This window comes from Alosa pseudoharengus, unplaced genomic scaffold (genome assembly GCF_046254945.1).
Source record: "Alosa pseudoharengus isolate Yale_2024_CS ecotype anadromous, Long Island Sound unplaced genomic scaffold, YU_APseudo_1.1 YU_APseudo_1.1_scf_5, whole genome shotgun sequence".
In the NCBI taxonomy this organism is placed as follows: Eukaryota; Metazoa; Chordata; class Actinopteri; order Clupeiformes; family Clupeidae; genus Alosa; species Alosa pseudoharengus.
In genome coordinates, this window is record NW_027468837.1 from 11,398,459 (window position 1) to 11,418,458 (window position 20,000).

General features: G+C 45.9%; 1 protein-coding gene across 1 annotated transcript in view; it reads right to left on the reverse strand.

Moving 5' to 3' along the window:
• ptprt (protein tyrosine phosphatase receptor type T) overlaps positions 1 to 20,000 on the reverse strand; it is a 172,498-nt gene that overhangs the window by 105,950 nt on the left and 46,548 nt on the right. Inside the window, exon 7 of the mRNA XM_076268651.1 lies at positions 16,115 to 16,408. Coding sequence (XP_076124766.1) covers positions 16,115 to 16,408 — 294 coding nt within the window. The remainder of the gene's footprint in view (positions 1 to 16,114; positions 16,409 to 20,000) is intronic.

The following is a 20,000-nucleotide window of genomic DNA, read 5'->3' on the forward strand; positions in this document are numbered from 1 at the left end:
CTGAAGAATGCACCATTTTCCGTGGAAACAAATCAAGGCATAACAATAGGATACATTAATTTAGCTGATGAGATGAGTTGGATCCTCAGGCAATAACAGAGGAGATTACACATAAACACAATTGCATAAAGCCACGCAAGCATTGTGGACTTGAGTGTTTTTCAGATGTTGTTGATGATCCTGTTGCATTCGTGGTGCAATGTCACAGTACAGGCTGCAATGTTACAATAGCAACAATACTATAGGGGGTTGCCATTGCACAAACCCAACGCTGAGCTTAATTGGAAACGATTGGAAAGCTCCCTTTTATCTTTTCTGACTCTGATAACAACAGCTAAGGCCACTGACAGGAGCCTGCCTTTCAATTTAGACAAATCTGTATGTTGCAGACAGCAGACGGCTAATGGCTGTTTCCCTTAAAGACTTTGATGAATTGACATTGAGGAGTCGGTGGTAAACATTACTGGTCTTTTGTTTGAGACACGCAAGAGGTGGCTGCACTATTCAAGCAACTGATAAGCTCCAATCTGTTTGTTACATGGTGGGTAAATACAAAAGCACATCTTCCATCTCGAGTTAAATGACAAGTAGGAGAATATTACAATATCCAAGATAATCCTGCTGTCACAACAGTAATTAATAATTAGATAGAAACTATCTGACCTTCCTCTTTTGTCTTCGTGTGTTATTACCACCAACTTTTTGAGATGACTGCATAAATAGCTTAAAGTAAACAGGAAAGACAAACACCATTTAGAACAAGTTTTCGAGAAACACTCAAATGGATCACTGACCTTTTCTGAGTAAGCTACACATTTAGAATACAAGTGAGGCGTATGCCGCAACGACAACTAAGAATTCTAAACCACACTCTAGCACAAATTAATGAGAATTCCTGAAGAGGCGCCCACTTAGTGGCAAAACCGCACACGCACACACACACACACACACACACACACACACACACACACACACACACACACCACACACACAAACACACACAAACACACACACACACACAGAACACAAACATATTGTGATACACTCAACAAACCATTGCCGGCATGCTGACACACACACACACACACATACAGTACACACACACACGCACACACACACACACACACACACACACACACACACACGCACACACACACACACACACACACACACACACACACACAAACACACAAATACATAAAATACAACACTTGTGACACACTCAACAAACCATTGCTGATACACACACACACACACACACACACACACACACACACACACACACACACACACACACACACACACACACACACACACACACACACACAAGCATTCTGCCACACAAGCAGCCAGGCAGGAGCTGTCAAAAGTGATGTGCACTTCTTAGCTGTTAAATATTCTTGGCTAGTCGTCCACTCCTGAACACAGGTCACACGTTTACACGCAGGGCAATTAGACAGGCCACCCGCCGGAGCAGAACAGCGTACAAATGTTGCTTTAATTACCCAGAGGCCTCCAGTCTAGTGGCCAACTGCCACCACAAGAATGAAAGAAAGAAAGAAAGAAAGAAAGAAAGAAAGAAAGAAAGAAAGGTTGAAAGCTCATTTTCCCAGTCAATAAAGCCAGGCATGGATTTCACTGCACTACAGACCTGTAAATGACATTATTGTCTCTCTTTAACGAAAATCCAAAACAAAACAATGAATAAGACATTCACCAGAGCAAAAGGTCGATAGTTTAAAAATGCCCTTAGGTACACTGGGGGCCTCAACTTTAAGCTTTAAAAACACAAACAACCTGAAAACAACCTCTTTTCTTAACTCCTACATCCACAGATAGTGTGTCCACAGATTGCAATGAGCACGGCTACCTGTAAGGCGCTCTGAGGAAATAGAACAGCTACATCCACATGTTTAAACTTGTGTTGACATCATTTGTGAACCCCTAAAATTCCCCCAGACACAGTCATATCCTTAAACAGATTCTGTCTGTCTCTCTCATATATGCACACACACACACACATATACTGTACACACACACACACACACACACACACACAGATGTACATACACATGTACATAAGTACAAACACTACTCAGGCCTGGGGCCACAGCAATTTTCATCAGCGCTGTTCGGTGTCTGGGATGATTCAATTCCTGCTCAAATGGGCAGCACAGTCACCACTTTTGGACCCAGATGTTTGGTGAGGGGATAGCGGATAGGGGATAGGGGATAGCTGCCTGAGATCTAAGATGAGAAAGCCCAGCTGAGCAGGGGATGGAGGGAGAGATAATAACAGGGAGGAGAGGAGAGGAAAAGAGAGGAGAGGGGGGAAAGAGGAGGTGAGGAAGAGCCAAAAGGCTCCCTGCATCCCCATTCCAAAATGAATGAACACTTGAAACAAAAAAAGGGTTGAGGTAGTGTGGGGTGGGCCGGGGGGGCAGGAGGGAAAGCAATCTAAAGGCTCGGGGAAGACTGATATCAGTGAAAGACCTACTCATATCCCAAACACCTCTTCCTTTCTCCCATTCTGTCTTTTCTCTCTCTCTCTCTCTCTCTCTCTCAAACACACACACACACACACACACACACACACGCCCCATAAAGGAGTGCCTGTATCAAGAGATCCTTCTGGTTATTATGCTCCCTCCCTTCCGCCCGAGCGCCTGTCTGAGAAAGCAATCACCCGTTCCCTCAGAATCAATCAGACCTGCTCTCATTCCAATAATTTAGCAACACTGCAGGAAAACAACTCTCTCCCTCTCCTTCTCTCTCTCTCTCTCTTTAACTCTCCCTCTCTCCTTCTTTCTCTCTCGCTCTCTCTATGCCGCTGCTTTCCGCTCCTGTGATAAGTTCTTACAATGAGGATCATGATGCATCACATGGCGGTGACGGAGATCTCAATGCCCTTCTCTCTCTCTCCGAGCGCCCACAATGGACATTCATGGAGTGTGTGTGTGTGTGTGTGTGTGTGTGTGTGTGTGTGTGTGTGTGTGTGTGCGTTTTGCACATTGCATGGGTCCGTGTATGTAAACAATCAGTTGTTGAAGAAGATTTGAGTGGAACCAACTATGAGGTCTGAAGAGTCTTGTTTGTCTGTGTATGTGCAAGTGTATTTGTGTGTGTGTGTGTGTGTGTGTGTGTGTGTGTGTGTGTGTGTGTGTGTGTGTGTGTGTGTGTGTGTTTCTGAATACCCTTGTGGGTCCCTTTCACAGTTTCTGTTTATTTTACCTAAAGTGCATATCAATGTATTTGTGTTAAAAAGCTGAACCCAATTTAATCTCAAGACTACTTAGATGCTGTAAGTATCATTTTGTCAAAAATAAAATAAAAACACCTCACCTGGTTCAGATCATGTGTAAATGTCACTTACATCCACAAAATCCACAAAATTACCTTGTTCACACCTGTTATCAAACTTACTGACAGGCCTCAAGGCCCAGTGACCTGAATGAAGCAAATGAACTGTGAGGAATCTCTGGACAGAACAGGATCTCATGTCACTGTTGATGTGGTATCAGCTGGCGTTGTGACGTGTCATAAAGGCTAGCTAAAGGTCGGAAGACTTCAATTCAGTCCATTTCATTTGATTGCTCTATACTAAACGGCATATTTCACACATTATTATACAGTATGGATGATCTATCATAGATGTATGGGTGTCGATGCATGATGTATGGATATGGTTTCTTATCTAAAATATTACATCACTCTTAAATGTATTATATTCAATTATATTATATCACTGGACATGTCCATTAGCAAAAATAAAGCCAGGTTGTGATGCTGTAAAATGTACACTTATAATGGAAATGTACCTGTATTCTAACAAGCTATCTTTGAATGATAATAGACCCTTTTTTCAGTTTGTAGACAGTGATGACTGCGTACATTTTGGAAATGGAAGTATGGTGGAGTTAGTTAGTTTGTCAAGCTCACAAATGGATCAACCACAAAATACATTTTGATGCTAGTTATACCTTTAAATCAGTGTTAAAAATGTTGTAGCTTCCTCTTCCTCGTCTGAATCGGAGTGAACAGAGCGTGTTTACGGAGAGCCTGTTCACTCCCTATTGACTGCCATTCTATCCAAACTGGGTGCAGTTCACCAGTAGTTCTCCTAGGGATGGTTGCAAATGAATGGGAGTCTATGGGGCTTGACGGCTGCATTTGTGTCACTTGCTTATCATCAAAAAACTTGACATTTTATTGTAGTTTCCACAACTACAGTGTGGGTTTTCCATCAAAAGTGAAACAAACAAATACCTTTGTCCTTTCGGTATTTTACAGGGTGGGCCGTTGGCTCCTATTAGAAATTCTCTGGTCTGAAGGACTGGGGTAACATAAATGTTTCCAAAATGAGTTGAAAACTGAATATTTAATAAATGTTTTAAATATTTAATAACATCTGGAAAAATGGCTACTTAAAACCAACCTTTAATTTGACACCTCATTTGCAAATACCAAAGATGGTCTACATTGGGAACTAAACACAATAACGGGCACATCTACAAATTAATTCTCTAATGAGCATTCCAATGTGTTCAAGCAAAGAACAATGGAAAAATTGCAAAATGCTCTCTAAATTATGATGATATCTTGTTCATTTTAATTTCAAATATGAGAACTGAAGAGACAATGGGACCGAAAAGAGCTGACATGCCATTCTCAGGGAATGTCATTCTTTTTAATTATTCTAGGAGAAGTCATATGTGGAGACAACCAATGCTGTGGCCCTGATGCCTACTGGCACATTCTTCTCAACATAAATTTTAATTGACATTTTAATCAAAAGGCACAAAGGTTAGGATATTGTAATTCCACCCCAGTGCGCACTGTGGTTCTGTCGTTTTTATTTAAAATAACTCCCACCGTAAAGGCCAAGCAGTGCTTTATTATGCACGGATCACGAATCCACTGAATATCTTCAAGTCTCCAAGGCAACTGTTATGACATTCACCGTCTTCAGCAAGCCTATTATCAACCATTATCTATTACGATTATCGCCCACAAAGTTATCATTTGTGTAGGGGCTGAAAGATTGCAAATAACTAACTTAGTATTAATTTACTGTCAAATATCAAGACACACCCTAGCTATTGAGGGTTCACAGTGACATATTATTGTTTGATTATATCATTGACAGTAGGTGAAATCCTTCAGTAGTTCAGTACTATTATCATGCAAAGATTTTTTGTATCCAGCCTCATCAAATCATTGTGTTTTGAAGCACAGAGTACAACCCTAACTCAACAGTAATATGGACTGTCATGCATTGTGTGAAGTCTGGGGAAAAGTGTGGATATAAACATATATAAACAATAGTATGTCACTGTGATGCAGTTCTATGAAAGAGGGAAGCATCATACTGACAGTGACTACAAGCTCCATGTCCAGTATTTGATTTTGCAGAGGAAAACACAGCACAGGCTGCACAGCCATTTTCTCCGTCAATGATACTTCCCTCTGCATTTGCCGTGCTCCACCTGTCTTTCAGCTCTGCTCTCAATATTACAACAAACCACCAAATGAGCCACAGCACCAGCAGCAGTCTGCCCACCACCACTAACACCCCCACAACCACCATTAACCTCACCCGCACCACCTCCACCTCCTCCATCACCTTTAGCAACTGACCCTGTGAGTGTCTTTCACTGGCCATTATTCATCAGGCGAGCGGTGAGCCAAAATGGCCTTTTTTTTCTTCTCCCCATTTAACACGGCACTTCTCCCGGAGCCCTCGCTCACACCGAAGGGCCCCTTTGGCTGGCCGCGCTAAAATTGAGATGATTGTGTTAAAAGAAAGGTTGCCTGGAAACAATTCACCGAAAGGCAATTATGAAATCCAGCAATTAAGTACTAGTTATTCCCTTAATGCAGCGCCCTGTTTGATGGGCTCGTCCGCCCAAACATCCCAGCAGCCCCCTTCGCTTATTACCACTAGCACCCGCTGTGTGGTGCAGCGTAGGCTGCTTTGCATATGGTTCTGCCCGTTATTTTTGCACTGATGGAGCCATTCACGGAGAGAGATCTTCCTCCAGATAAACATCAAAGCAGGGAGCACAATGTTGACTTGTTAAACAAAATAAATACACGTACAAAAAGGAAGGGGGAAAAATACCCTACCCTGTCTTCACAAAATCACAAAGCAACTTAAGAGGATGTTCAGACAGGCATGAAATGAGAATCAAAAATCTATACACACATACGCATACATACGCACAAAACACACACGCAGCTAAAATGAGAATTCGAAGTGTAGAGTCCCCCCATTATTTAATTGAGGTATAGTCATAATGGCCTCAATGGCCTGGACACTGCAGAGGGGCCAAAGATAACATCATGTTATTGATGTAGCCGATTTCAGAGTAAATTAACCCATTTAGCATGGCAAGGACTCGGCCTCAATGAGACTCTCTCTCCCGACTCCACTCTGCTCGCCTGCCTATTCAGGCCCCCTAATAAAGCCAAAATTGGATCCTGATGGCTCCCCGGACAAAGCTGGCGAGAGCTGGACTCTCTTCTGTTTGAAGACACAGGTCTCCAAAATGGAGGGAAGAAAAAAAGAAAGAAAAAAAAAACCTCCACTCCCCAGGAAGGTCTCTCTTCATTTGTTTGTGGCTGGCTTCTGCCTACTTGAAAAGCTCATTGAGGTCGGACACACCGGGTAGCGCACGGCTGTCTCCTATCATGTCTTCATCACCGTCTGATTTCCAGAATCATTACTGGAGCTGGCATCCTGTCCTCGAGTTCACTGAGAGACACAGTGTGTCATCATCTAGTATACACTGTCTCATTTTTGTTACTTTAAATCCTTGAATGAACTGCCTGATACACAATTTTACAAATGCATACAGTGCATATGAACACACATATACCAACAGGCCAATACCCAGGACAAGGTTTTGTGGGTGTGTGTGTGTGTGTGTGTGTATATATGTGTGTGTGTGTGTGTATGTGCACTATACACTATGAACATATACATTTTTCTTTGCACTATGGAGATATAGCCCATTGAAAATAAATATGTTACATGGGCAGCATGTTGGAAGCCAGTTCTGAAATACCGAGCGAACGCAGTAGGAGACGACGGCAGCTGGCCCAGCGGAGGCGGCGCTTGTGTGCCTCTGTCCTCCAGGATATTTTTGCTCTCAAACCTCCAAATCCTCCTCAGTTCATTAGCCCAGACCCCCAGCTATAGCACGAGGATGCTCCATTTCCCATTCCCAAATGGATGTTATATCGCCAATGCCTTCAATCTAAATTTTAAATTGCTTAATGAATATGCTTCCAAAGGATTTTTTTTTTACTGCTGCCTCCATTTCTAAATACTTTTAGTGTGAAAAGCACATTAGTGTTGACTGTGAGAAACACATTTAGACACCAAGAGCCTTTCCTCAGAAAGAAGAATTAGTGGAACATTGTGTAGCACTGATCTTGAAAATGATTGATCCTGAAAATGGTGTTGAGACATAATTGTTGTTTTTCTTGCAGTAAAGATCCTATTCTCAGAAGTACCTGGACATCTCGTAACAGTAGCATGAGATTGTGGAGTGGACACACAAGAAGAGGTAAAACTGCGGCAACCAATCACTGGATTCCAGGAACAATTGCTTTTGCAAGGGGTGCTGAAATCTGAGGTGCCATACATTTTTAATGACGGCAGAGTTCCCCAGGACAGATAGTGGTATTTAATCTAAAAAGCTTTGGATTGTGTATCTCCTGTAGTAAACATCATTGATTTATCCATCTTAAATGTTGGTTCAACCCTCTGAGACATTAATGTCAAAATGATTCCACTTTAACAATCAGTAATGAATTATGACAGTTTTTTTTAAGCAAAACGACTTTTCAAAGGAATACAAAGATTGAAGTGAGAATCTGACTTAGCATAAGACTTGATTTGATTTGAGCAAAGACATTCATTCTTTTGTCATCTTTTATTTGTCAGACTGCCAGGTCAGATTGCTATCAAAATGCATTTTCTTGATAACATTTATCTTTTTTGCATGATTCCCCTTTTAAACTGTTCCCAAATGTAACCAAGCTATGACTTACAATAAAATAACTAAATGGAAATATGAAAAGGGGGAATGTTATCGACCATGCACAGGAATTATTATTCCCCATGTTATTGAGGATGGAAAAAGGCTTATTTTGTTTTTCATGAAGCACATCAACTTAATCTCCTTCATTCAATTGCTGCCACTCATCCAATCCAATCAGCCCACATCAAATCCTCATTCAAATGCCCACGTCGGAAGACATTCCTTTAAAAAAAATGTGATTAATGTTTAAAAATGCATAAATGACACTATCTGAGAGGTATCGTTATCCGATAAACAGGAAAACGTCACATGGCAAATAACATATGTATTGGTAGGTGAACAGACTTCGCACAACAACAACCAAGGAAAAAATATCTTTGTGAGTTGACAGGCCAGACAATAGCAGATGCAAAGACATGAAGAGATAAGAATAGGGCGTCAATCAGACCAGACAAAAAAAAAAGATCAGCAGCCACTAAATGCCACCGACAGACACCGCTGGTCTTTTAGCACAGTTCTGATTGTGTTCCCTGCTAGTCACTAGTCAGACAGAGGACTCATCCTCTGATGAGGAAAAATACACACACACACACATACTGTACATGCATATACACAATCAAATTCACACAAACTTGTTCTCATACACATAGTCACGCCCTCTCTTTCTCTGTCTTTCTCTTACATAGACACACACACACACACACACACACACACACACAAACACTCTCTCTCTCGGAGAGAAAATAAAAGCCACAACATGATGTGTCTCCCTCTTTCCTTCTGTTTCCAGCAGACAGCAGTGAAAGACATCACAAAGGGAAAGTTTCTTTCCCTCCCTCTGAGGAGCGACCACAGGCGCACAAACAAACACCTCAGAAGGAGGCTACACACGCCAAGGTGTCACGGAACCTGCCCCCTGTGCATAATTCAACACCTTTCCACCGCCTGTCAGGACGAGTGAGAATAGAGAGGGGGAGCAGAGAGTGAGCGAGAGAGATGGAGAGAGAGAGAGGGGGGTGGAGGGAGAGATAGGGTGAACAAAAACTAGCCGTCTGAGTTAGCGTTAGCGGCCAGCTCCGGTCCTGTTCACACACCTCCTCTTCTCCTCCTCCTCTTGCCCACTCCAGGGCTGTTTTGGCCTCAAGTACACTTGGAACTCCAAAAGCTCCTAAAACAGGGTGAAAGGCAGGAGGGGGGTAAGGGGGGCTTTTATCTGCCCATGGTGCTATTCAAGTCTGCTGACTTCATCTGAAGAGGTGCCCCACACCTCACAATAGACTGGGGACTGGCAGTGATATGCTCTCTCATTTTTTTTGGAGAGAGGGGCGAAGTCATTTGCATTGAGCCAAAGATAAAAGCCCATCAGCCGGTCTAGGACTTCCACGCTGTAGAGGCCTGTTTTTTCAGGCCATTCATTGTAATGACGCTACTTGAAATATATAAAAAACATCCCACACACAGCCCACTACGGCTCCAGTGCAGAAAAAGGTAAAATGTAAAGGACAAATGGCTAAACCTGATGAGTGTGCATGCCTGTTATATGCCTTAAATGTCTTTCTTTTGTCATCTACAGGTAGGCTACTGTATGTGTTAGATTTGTGTAAAATGTGCAACCCCTCTCACAAACAGCACAATACAGACAATGTAACTAACTTATATATGATTGTATTTCTATTTACTTTTTAGTTAGTTGGCTGAAGCCTTGTTTTTGGAACAATTACATGTAGGCCAAAACGCGTTGCATCTTTACCCAGAGGTCTACAGCGATGACAAAAAAAATGCTGTCATCTTCATCTGGAGGGTTTTAGGGGTATTTTTTTTTTAGGAATCGGAACATAAGCCAGGAGACACATTAGACTCTCTGGCATAAACACTCAACCAATTAACTCTACACGGGAGGTAATTTAAGAGGAAGAACATTTTAAAAGGATTGCTCATCCAGCAGATGATCAGAGGATTTTTATTTCAGTTCTTATTGTTTTACCTCCTGCCCCAAAAGTCCCTGTCTGTCCCTTAAGCATGATAAGTACCCAGTGAATAAGAGAAGGAGTGAAAGTAAGAAAGAGATAGAGAGAGAGAGAGAAAATGAGAGAGAGAATGAGAGAGAATGAGAGAGGAAAGAAGTATGATGAGAGGCCATAGTAACAGAGGAGGCTGGGTTGGTGGTAGCATCTGAAAAATCATCTGTTGCCCGGGCAGAGTTTCCTATAAGGGGAGATCAGTGAGGTGGGACGCCTTTAATCTGTCCCCTGGCCCTCCACAACACAGAGATGATGATCCCATCAGGACACATGCCACTGTAAACACACCCACACCCACACCCGCTAGCGTTCAGCACCATCAAATTCCATCTGGCCACTATCCCGACACAACATCTCTCAAACAAGCTCTTAATTCATATAGTACCGTACACAAATGGGTTTTCTACATGATAATACCGCATTTTAATGAGAATGTCTTCGGTAGGCTGTGTGTAAATGTCGTTTGAAATAGAGAAGGTGAAGAATGCTGCTCTTGAAACAACATTTTGAAGGGATGCACCCCTGTATTAGTTGTGGCGGGGTGGGGGCCGTGACAGGAGATGTAATGAAACGCCCTGATAATGCATAAGAGGTGCCAAAAACACAAATCTGTCATGAATCCAGCATTACCCAGGTGAAAATCACTCAGAGGACTCTGGAGTATGTGTGTGTGTGTGTGTATGTGTGTGTGTGTGTGTGTGTGTGTGTGTGTGTGTCTGGGGGGGTGTCAGCAGGTGAGAGTGAACATGCCAGGAGGCGACACAAACAACAAACAAACACGCACACACACACACACACACACACACACACACACACACACACACACACACACACACACACACACACACACACACACACTCACACTCACACTCACACTCACACACTACTAGATTATGCTGATAAACAAGCACAGACACAAAGAGTTACACACAGCATTAGCACACTATCACCTTCATCTTCCAAGTGGGGGTCGGAGCGGGAGGGTGTGGGGATGTGGAGGGGAGATTTATGGTAAACTGTGGGGAAAGATAATAATAATAAATCCGGTTTGGGAGAGAGTCAGGTGGAGGGCTGCAGTCTATAGATCACTCACGCGGAGGAAAAATGGATTAGGGGATCTTAAGTCCACCTCCTAACAAGTGTGATCGGCGGTGGGCGTTTAAACGGGGTGGGGGGTGGATGGGGGGGGGGGGTGTCATCCTGAGACGAGGGCGGCGAGAGATTAATCGTGGCAGGCGTTTTGACGGAGAGCCCAGCACCCTCGCGCCACGCTGCTCCCACCGTTAATAACCGGCAGCCCAAATCAGCCTTGGCCTGGAAAATGAACATCCATTTAGCGTAGCGGACAAACTCACACTCACACACAGAATCTCCAGTCCATCCATCGTCCACCCGCCCAAAATCAGCCCTGCTGAGAGGGGAGCATGTGGATGGGTTTGTGCTGTGGGGTGGGTTAAAAGGTTCAAACTTATAACAAACAGGCCCCCCATAACCCCCCCCCACCCCCTCAACGTTATCATCTATTATCTGAGATCTCACTTTGCCCCAATTCTTCTCCTTCATTTTAATGCTTTTGCTTAACAGGGAGATAATGTCCGTGGAGACTTGTGGAAGATTATGTGGAGATAAATGGTCTGTGCTTAGGGGAGAAGCCTGGGTGGTCTGGGTGAGGAGAGCTTTCTCTGAGAACAACAGCAGCATGTGTGTGTGCAAGCATCTTAAAGTCTGTGACTGTACTTCCACACACACTCACACACACACACACACACACACACACACTCTCTCACACACACACACACACACACATACACACATGTCACCTCTCGCCTACAGCTAGGGCCACACCTGAGTGCTGCCACTGCCGCCACTGCCACACCTGCCTGCTCCAATCTGCTAGCAGCCGTGCAGCGGGTCTGACAGGTGAACAGCAGCTCCACTTGAGAAACACATGTTCAGCTGCCCCGCACCCCTCACCTCTGTGTCCCCCCCCCCACACACACACACACACCTCACCTTCACGCACACCCTAACCATCACCACCACCACACACACACGCACACACACACGCACACACACACAGATACACACAGACACACACACACACACACACCCTGACCTCACCTCATGGCACCAGGCCACCCCGGTGCCTACCCAAGCCTGATCTGATGAAAGCAGACAGCTGCTCTCATATCGATCGCTAGTCCAGACACGGAAGGACACAGGTGCTTACATGCGAAAACATGCGACTGTGGTAAACATTTGGCTCGCTTTCCGGCATCTGGCCTGTACATTGTCGGCAGTGTGGATTTCTGATGCTGCGCCATTTCAGATGCCATGACTCTTGTTTGCTTTATTTAATGGTCTTGGAGGTGAAAGAAAAGGCCAGCTAGCGCATCCAGCTACACATTAGCAACTACTCCCCAACACAGTAGTCTGGCTTCAGCTCCAGCCTCTCTGTCAGACTCTTTCAGACTCATGCAGTTTGAACTCCAGCTTCCCACATTCATAACATCCGTGGCATGGAATGCAAAACAAGCCTGCTGGGCTATACTGTACTTGCTAGCTGGGTAATGCGATAGCACCTACTGCTTCTATAATGCCATTTGCTATTACCTCCTGTCAAAGACATTACTCTGTTCATGCTTTGCAGATATTACACGCTTGCTATCTCCAAACCCCTGGCTCAGAGTGATCAAATTGATTGCTGCATGTTCGCATCAAATTATATTATATATCCTTCAGGTGGAGCTTTTTTCCCCTTGCGCTATTAATGTTAGCGCCGACCGAGGCTAATGTGAAGCCAAGCGAGCAGCGGTGCATCCGTGGCCGTACTGCGCGCTCGTAATGAACCCCACCGCCTGCAGGTATGGGCGCGAGGAGGAGGTACTTTTATGATGATGAGTAAGCTGTGTCAGAGTGTGTGTGTGTGTGTGTGTCTGTGTGTCTGTGTGTCTGTGTGTATGCCTATGTGTATGTGTGTGTGTGTCTGTGTGTGTGTGTGTGTGTGTGTGTGTGTGTGTGTGTGTGTGCGTGCTGGTGTGGAATTAGCATAATGTGAATCACTGCAGTGTCGGAATACCAAATCCATAATTGGGAAGGCCTAAGTGTGCATGGAGGCTGTCAGGCGGGGAGGCAGGCACACGATCTGGGGGCTCAGCATGGGGAGGATGTGGGGGTGGAGAGGGAGGCAGGGGAGGGTTGGAGACTCCAAGGAGATGGGGGTGGGGGTCTAGGGAAGCATCTCCTGCTACCTACACGTCTGCTCCCAGCTATAGAATTAGCACATGATTCTCACTCTCGCACGCTCCCTAAAGCCCCCTGCATAACGACACGGAGTGAGCCACCACAGCATGCGTAGTCCCCAGGCGCAGAGCTGCACTGCAAAACACGGGCATAATAGCACACATACAGAGGCGTGTGCAGGTGCTGTTAAAACAGATGGAAATGCCGCCGTACATACCGACCTGACCACCCTCAGCAACGCTAGGTCAGAGGAGGTCACAGCAATCTCTATTCAAATGCAGGGTTCTTTTCCTCCAATTTCATTTCTTTTGCTTGCCTGCTCTTCTAAATTACTTTTAAAGTTTCGTATCCAGAAAAATGCCTGACAACGTTATTTTTTTTTCCTGTTCATCAGCAGTATATTGGAAATGAAGGCAGTGGATCAGGCAGGGGAAGCAGAAGTATTTTAGAGTGTGTGTGTGTGCGTGTGTGTGTGCATGTCGATCTGTGTGCGTATGTGTGTGTGTGTGTGTGTGTGTGTGTGTGTGTGTGTGTGTGTGTGTGTGTGTGTGTGTGTGTGTGTGTGTGTGTGTGGGTGCGCATGTCTATCTGTGTGAGTGTATGTGTATGTATATACATATATAAGTATATAAATGTGAATGATGTGACATTAATCGAACCACCGAAACCAGTGGTGTGGTAGAGGGAGAAAGAAAGAGAAAGAAAGAGAGAGAGAGAGAGAGGGACGAGGGAGTAGAGGAGGAGGGAATGAGATGCAGTAGCAGATGAGCCGAAGAGAGGAAGAGAAGAGGAGGAGAGGAGAGGAGGGGAGAGGAGATGAAAAGAGAAGAGAGGAGAGGGGGGAGAAGAGGAGAGAGGAGAGGAGAAGAGAGAAGAGGAGAGGAGGGGAGAGGAGAAGAGGGGAGAGGAGAAAAGAGAAGGGAGAAAGAGAGAAGGGGATAGGGGAGGAGAGGAGAAGAGGGGAGAGGAGAAGAGAGGAGAGGAGGGGAGGGGAAAGGAGAGGAGAGAGGGGAGAGGAGGGGTGAAGAGGGGAGAGGAGAGGAGGGAAGAAAAGAAGAGAGGAGAGGAAAGGAGAGGAGAGGAAGGGTGAATAGGGGAGAGGAGAAGAGAGAAGGGGAAAAGAGAGAAGGGGACAGGGGAGGAGAAGAGAAGAGGGGAGAGGAGCAGAAAGGAGAGGAGGGGAGAAGAGATGAAGCTCCAGATCAGTGAAGCCTCCCCGCGGTGTCAGCTCTGTCAGACCTGGCTCCTTCATCACGCCGCTCACCTGGATCACACGCTCTTCCCGCGGAATGCTCATCTGCTCCCCTCAATTAGCGTCCCCATCCGCCGGCGCGCACCAGCCTGCCCCCTCGCCCTCGCCGCACATCTCATCTGATTAGCTGTCACTTTATCAAATCAGCTGTGGCTTGCCTCAGACGCCGCCATGCCGTACCCACTGCGTTAATAATTGCAAGTGAAAATTGCAACGCCCAGCCCCAGCCCCCACCAGCAATGCTATGATGACTCTACCTGTCTACCTGCAATCCTCCAGGTACACACACACACACACACACACACACACACACACACACACACACACACACACACACACACAACTTCCTGTCCTCTTTCCACCTTCACTTTCGCTCTACTTCCTACGCGATTTAACAGTCACAATTATCATCATCATCATCCCTAATTTCACAGCAGCTCCCCACCACCAAGTGTGTTTTAATTGGAAGGCGTCCCGGTCTCGGGGGGGGGCTCCTTGGCGGCGCTGTCCAGGATCTGGAGGAGCTGCGATTTCAGATGGTTTGCTGAACAAAACTTTGGCTGCTGATTGTGATATGGCTCTGTGTGTGTGTGTGTGTGTGTGTGTGTGTGTGTGTGTGTGTGTGTGTGTGTGTGTGTGTGCGTGTGTGTGTGTGTGTGCGTGTGTGTGTGTGTGTATGTGTGTGTGTGTGTGTGTAACAGAGATTGTGTTAGTCCCGTGGTGCATGTCGAAGCATCATTCCCGTTGGATTGGATTTCACTTCATCCTACTTTCTCCTCTCCATCGTGGGAAAAAAAGTCTCCCAAGTTAACCCAGTTTCAAATTGTTGCAGCTCACAGCCCTTCTCACAATCGTACAGTTAGCCAGCTTAGCCATTCTTTCTAACTTCTCATAGACTTAGCCACCATCTAAGCCTTCAATCTCCCTTAAATGTACAATACAAACACAAAAGAATCGCCATGGATACCTAGCACTCTGGGGTGGTTAGTTTACAATCTCATTGCATTAAAGAATACAGCTAATTCTTTCTAAGAACATCTAGCTTAATGTACATGTTCTCAGTGACAGAAAAATAAAATGCTATCTCCGATATTATTTCTTTGAGTCCACCAGCGACCTCGCTGCCTTCAATTGTTCAATTGAGTCACCTGCCAGAACAGGCATCAAGGTAGCATCAAGGTAGCAGCTATTAACTCTGTTTAAGACAGCCTAGCAAGATAGCAATGCTGAAGGGCATCTTCTGTTTATTTAATGTCGGGAGACTTTAAGCAGATATCGACAGCTGACTTCATAATTCAGTGGAGGCTACATGTCTTGCTACATGTCTTGCCTTCAAAAATTGGCAAAATAAAGGTATCAGAATTGTATTTAAAAAAAATACTTGATTTGGCCAAGCTTCGATGCATTGCTGCCACCAAATGTTATCTTAGAACTGAATAAACACACCAACTAAAAATGAACATTCATGTATGTTCAGAGGATAAAATGTCCGCAGTATAGAGCGTTTGGACACACGTGTGTTGAGATGATAAAATGTCAGCAGTACTCACCAGCACACTTGGTGCGGGTGACCAGGGGTGGCCCAGGCGGTCCCGTGCCGCCCTCTCCTGGCCGGGTCAGCAGAACCTTGATCTCGTACTCCACGTCCGGGTCCAGATGCCACAGCTTGTAGGTGGGTGAGTCCACAATGTGGGTCTCGGCCCAGTTGCCCTTGGTGGTGCGGTACTCCACCTCCTTTAGCATGATGGGTCCGTCCCCGATGATGGAGTTGGCGTTGGGCTTGATCCATAGGTAGGTGGCACCCACGGCCAGCAGCTCTGGGGGAGCGATGGGCGTCGGTGGAGCTGTGGGGGACAGGAAGGGACTTGGGTTGGACACTTACAGTACAGCACAGAGTAGGTCCAATATACAGTAGTTCAAGTAAAGTTCTACTTGACTTGAATTGATGATATGGAATCAGACAGAATGCCATGTTGTGGATGAGGGGGGATGGAGATGGGAGTGAAAATGTTTGAGTGTGTTTTGTCACTGTCTAACTCAATCCCACTACTAAAAGATACAGTGAAAAAGCCCAAAACAATGACAATGAGATGTTTAGATATCTATAGCAAGAAGCAATCTGCACAGGTTGACGTCTTGAGCAATAAACAAAATAATTTGACACAGACCTGTCATTTCTAAGCTGTATTCTGACAAGCCCTTTTTGGGGTGCAGCATTTCAACTGAGATTGGAGAGAAAGGAGTTTGATGGAAACTTTACACTTCTCAAGTGAGCCATGTCTTGTTTTCTAAAAAAAACCACAGCGTTCTCCTTGACAACAGGCCCGTAGCCAGTGGAGCGGCAAACCTCTGATGCTGAAACCAGTCTGCGCCGGGCTGGTGCACTTCCAGTGCATTACCCTTCTCTCCAACTCCCTCTATCTATCTATTGATCCTTCTCTCTGTCCTCCCATCCTCTCAGCAGGAGAGAGAGAGAGAGAGAGAGACTGAGAGAGAAGTGTGAAAGTGAACGGAGAGAGGCAGAGGGGGGTGAGAGAGAGAGAGAGAGAGAGAGAAAGAGAGAGGAAGCAAAAAAACGAAAGCAGCGGTTTGGGTAGAGTAGAGAGCACCGCCATAATCCTCAACAGCAGCAGTGGCGGTAGTGGGGTAACCGCGCATGAAGAGCCCTGCCATGCATGGCGCCATTGAACCCACTTCTAATTAGATGGTGTAGCCCGGCATTCCATGTAATCAACTAAGCCAGATTACCAGCCCTACATTTAGACACCGACTACAGGCCCCAGACCCCCAGCTGACACTGAAGAATAGCGTCCCACCAGTACCTCCGGCTCCACGACCTGTGAGCTCCGACCATTTAACCCCCAACATGCACTAATCGGCTTCCTGGCTGGGCACAAGGGACCCGTGAGGAAACCCTTCTAAGCAAATGGCTTATTTATCATATTAGAGGACATGGTTGGGGTGTTGTGTGTGTGTGTGTGTGTGTGTGTGTGTGTGTGTGTGTGTGTGTGTGTGTGTGTGTGTGTGTGTGTGTGTGTGTTGGGATGCAGGGGTACAATTCAGCTTGGGGGTAAGTGTCATCTGAGAAAAGGTATTAAGAAGTATTGCCTTGGCAGATGCTGTTAATAAACAGAGCTTGCTGCTCATTTAATTCACTTGTCATATCCACTGCTTCTGTTCTCTTTTTACTTCAGTTTTCTTTCTAATGTGTGCACAAAGTCTGGTGTCAGCAGAATCCTAGGGCGACACGTTTGCGGTGACAGCCTTCATTGGCAGGGCGTAATGAGTCTTGTTCGCTGCGGAGAGGCACAGATGTTCACTTTGAGGGCATTGTGGGTAGGCGGCACATTCGGAACACCCGGTCGTGCCATTCAGGTGACACGTCCCTCAAAATAGCCGACACCCGTGCGACGAGGGAGCGCAAAACAGCCGCCTGCGATTGGCTGGCTCCTGTCAAAGACGCGTGTGGCGCCGTCCCTTTTGTCTCATAAAACAGGCTGCCAAAAAATGAAAGGAAGAATTAAAGAACAGCAACAAAAAATAAATAAAAAACCCTGCGCTGAGCGTTTAGCACCCTTTGCCCCCCTCAAAGGGGCTGCTGTGTTTTTCGAGTCGTTAATATTCACCAGCTTTGCCCTCTGAAGTCTCCACAGGAAACCGAGAGGAGCACTCAATCACAGCCTCTCTCAGTTTAGCCCGCTCACGCGCTCATGCAAAGAGCACAGCACATTTACCACCCAGCGATAGCTCTGCAACTGCTGACTGACTACACCAGTGACTCAGTGAGAGCCAACGACAGAGAAAAAGAGAGAGAGAGAGAGAATAGAGAGAATAGAGAAAGAAAGAGAGTGTGTGAGTAAGAGTGGGAAAGAGAGCGGAAAAGAGATTAAGAGAGAGAGAGAGAGTGATAGCATGAGAAGAAAAAAAGAGGGAAAAAAGACAAGGCGGGAGACTTCATGCAGACTATATGGGTGAGCGAGCAAAGAGAGAGAGAGAGAAAGAGAGAGAGAGGGAGAGAGAGAGAGGGATAGGGAGAGAGAGAGAGAGGGGGAGAGAGAGAGAGGGAGAGATAGAGGGAGAGACAGAGAGAGGGAGAGAGAGAGGGAAATTGAATGAAGAAAGTGAAAGAAATTCTCTGCGGGTCCTGGACTCAAATCACTAGTTCCCCTCTCTGGCTCTCCACTGCACAGGATAATCTATTGAGTGGCTGTGCGACGCGTCTCACATCAGTCTCTGGCTCCTAGTCTCTCTTCCCCTATATGGAGCCAGGCTGTGTCCCTAACCACCCACCGGCCCCTTCCTCCCCACACCCTACAGTACAGTACATACGGTCATCCATTAGAGCACAACAGGGGCTCCCGCTTTATGGACAGAAATGGGGCATTTCTCAAAATGGTGGAAGAATATGTGGGCGTCTCTCGCTCTGTCTCTCCTTCTCCTTCTCCCGCTCTCTTTCTCTCTCTCCCCCTCTGTGTGTGTGTGTGTGTGTGTGTGTGTGTGTGTGTGTGTGTGTGTGTGTGTGTGTGTGTGTGTGTGTGTGTGCTGTGTGATTGAGATTATTGCCATTATTTGCAGTCATGTCAAACCAGGGAGGCTTTTTATCAGTGTAATCAAAGGAGCTGTAATTCTAATAGATTATCACGCTTAAGCACAATTATGTAGGAGCTTCACTGAGGACAAGATGGGGGAGAAAAATGATAGTTAGCACAGAGCTACACTGCTCTTAATCTCCAGAGCTGAGCTCTCATTGCGACACGCACTTACAGACTGTGTGGTGAGCACTGGCAGCCATTTTAAAACACCTGCCATCAATCTGAGAGGCACACCTGTGGCCTGTGGCTCAAAGATGGCTCCATTTCAAAGAGCAGGAGTCTCTAATGCAGCCTGCCGCTCTCCACGCGGCTACTAACGAACTTCCACGGGGAGTGGAGAGTGTGGTGCCCACCTCTGACTGAGTGGAGGAACTGAAGCAAATACTCCCTCCTCTACAAACACCTCACACACACACACTCACACACACTCTCTCACACCCTTGTATGCCCCTCATTCATGGTGTCCTCTTTTCCACCGCTAGAATGTTCTTCTCAGAAACCAAGGTGCTTAACGAAAGCTGGCTCAGCCTGGGCATTCATACAAACAACGGCCCTCCATAAAGAGGTGGCAGGTAACACAAAAGAGCTTTCTCTCTCTCTCTCTCTCTCTCTCTCTCTCTCTCTCTCTCTCTCTTCTCTCTCTCTCTCTCGTGGAAGGGGGACTCTGGAGGAGATGAGGTCACCACCACCATGTTGTCTACCTTTCAAAGGTCTGTCCCTTTTCTTCTCCAGTGTCCTTCTCCATCTCAACCAACCCCCCTGTCCATTGATGACCCCCCTGTCCATTGATGACTAGCACAAGAGTCTTGTTTTTCTTCACCCTTCTTCTTCTACTTCCTCTCTC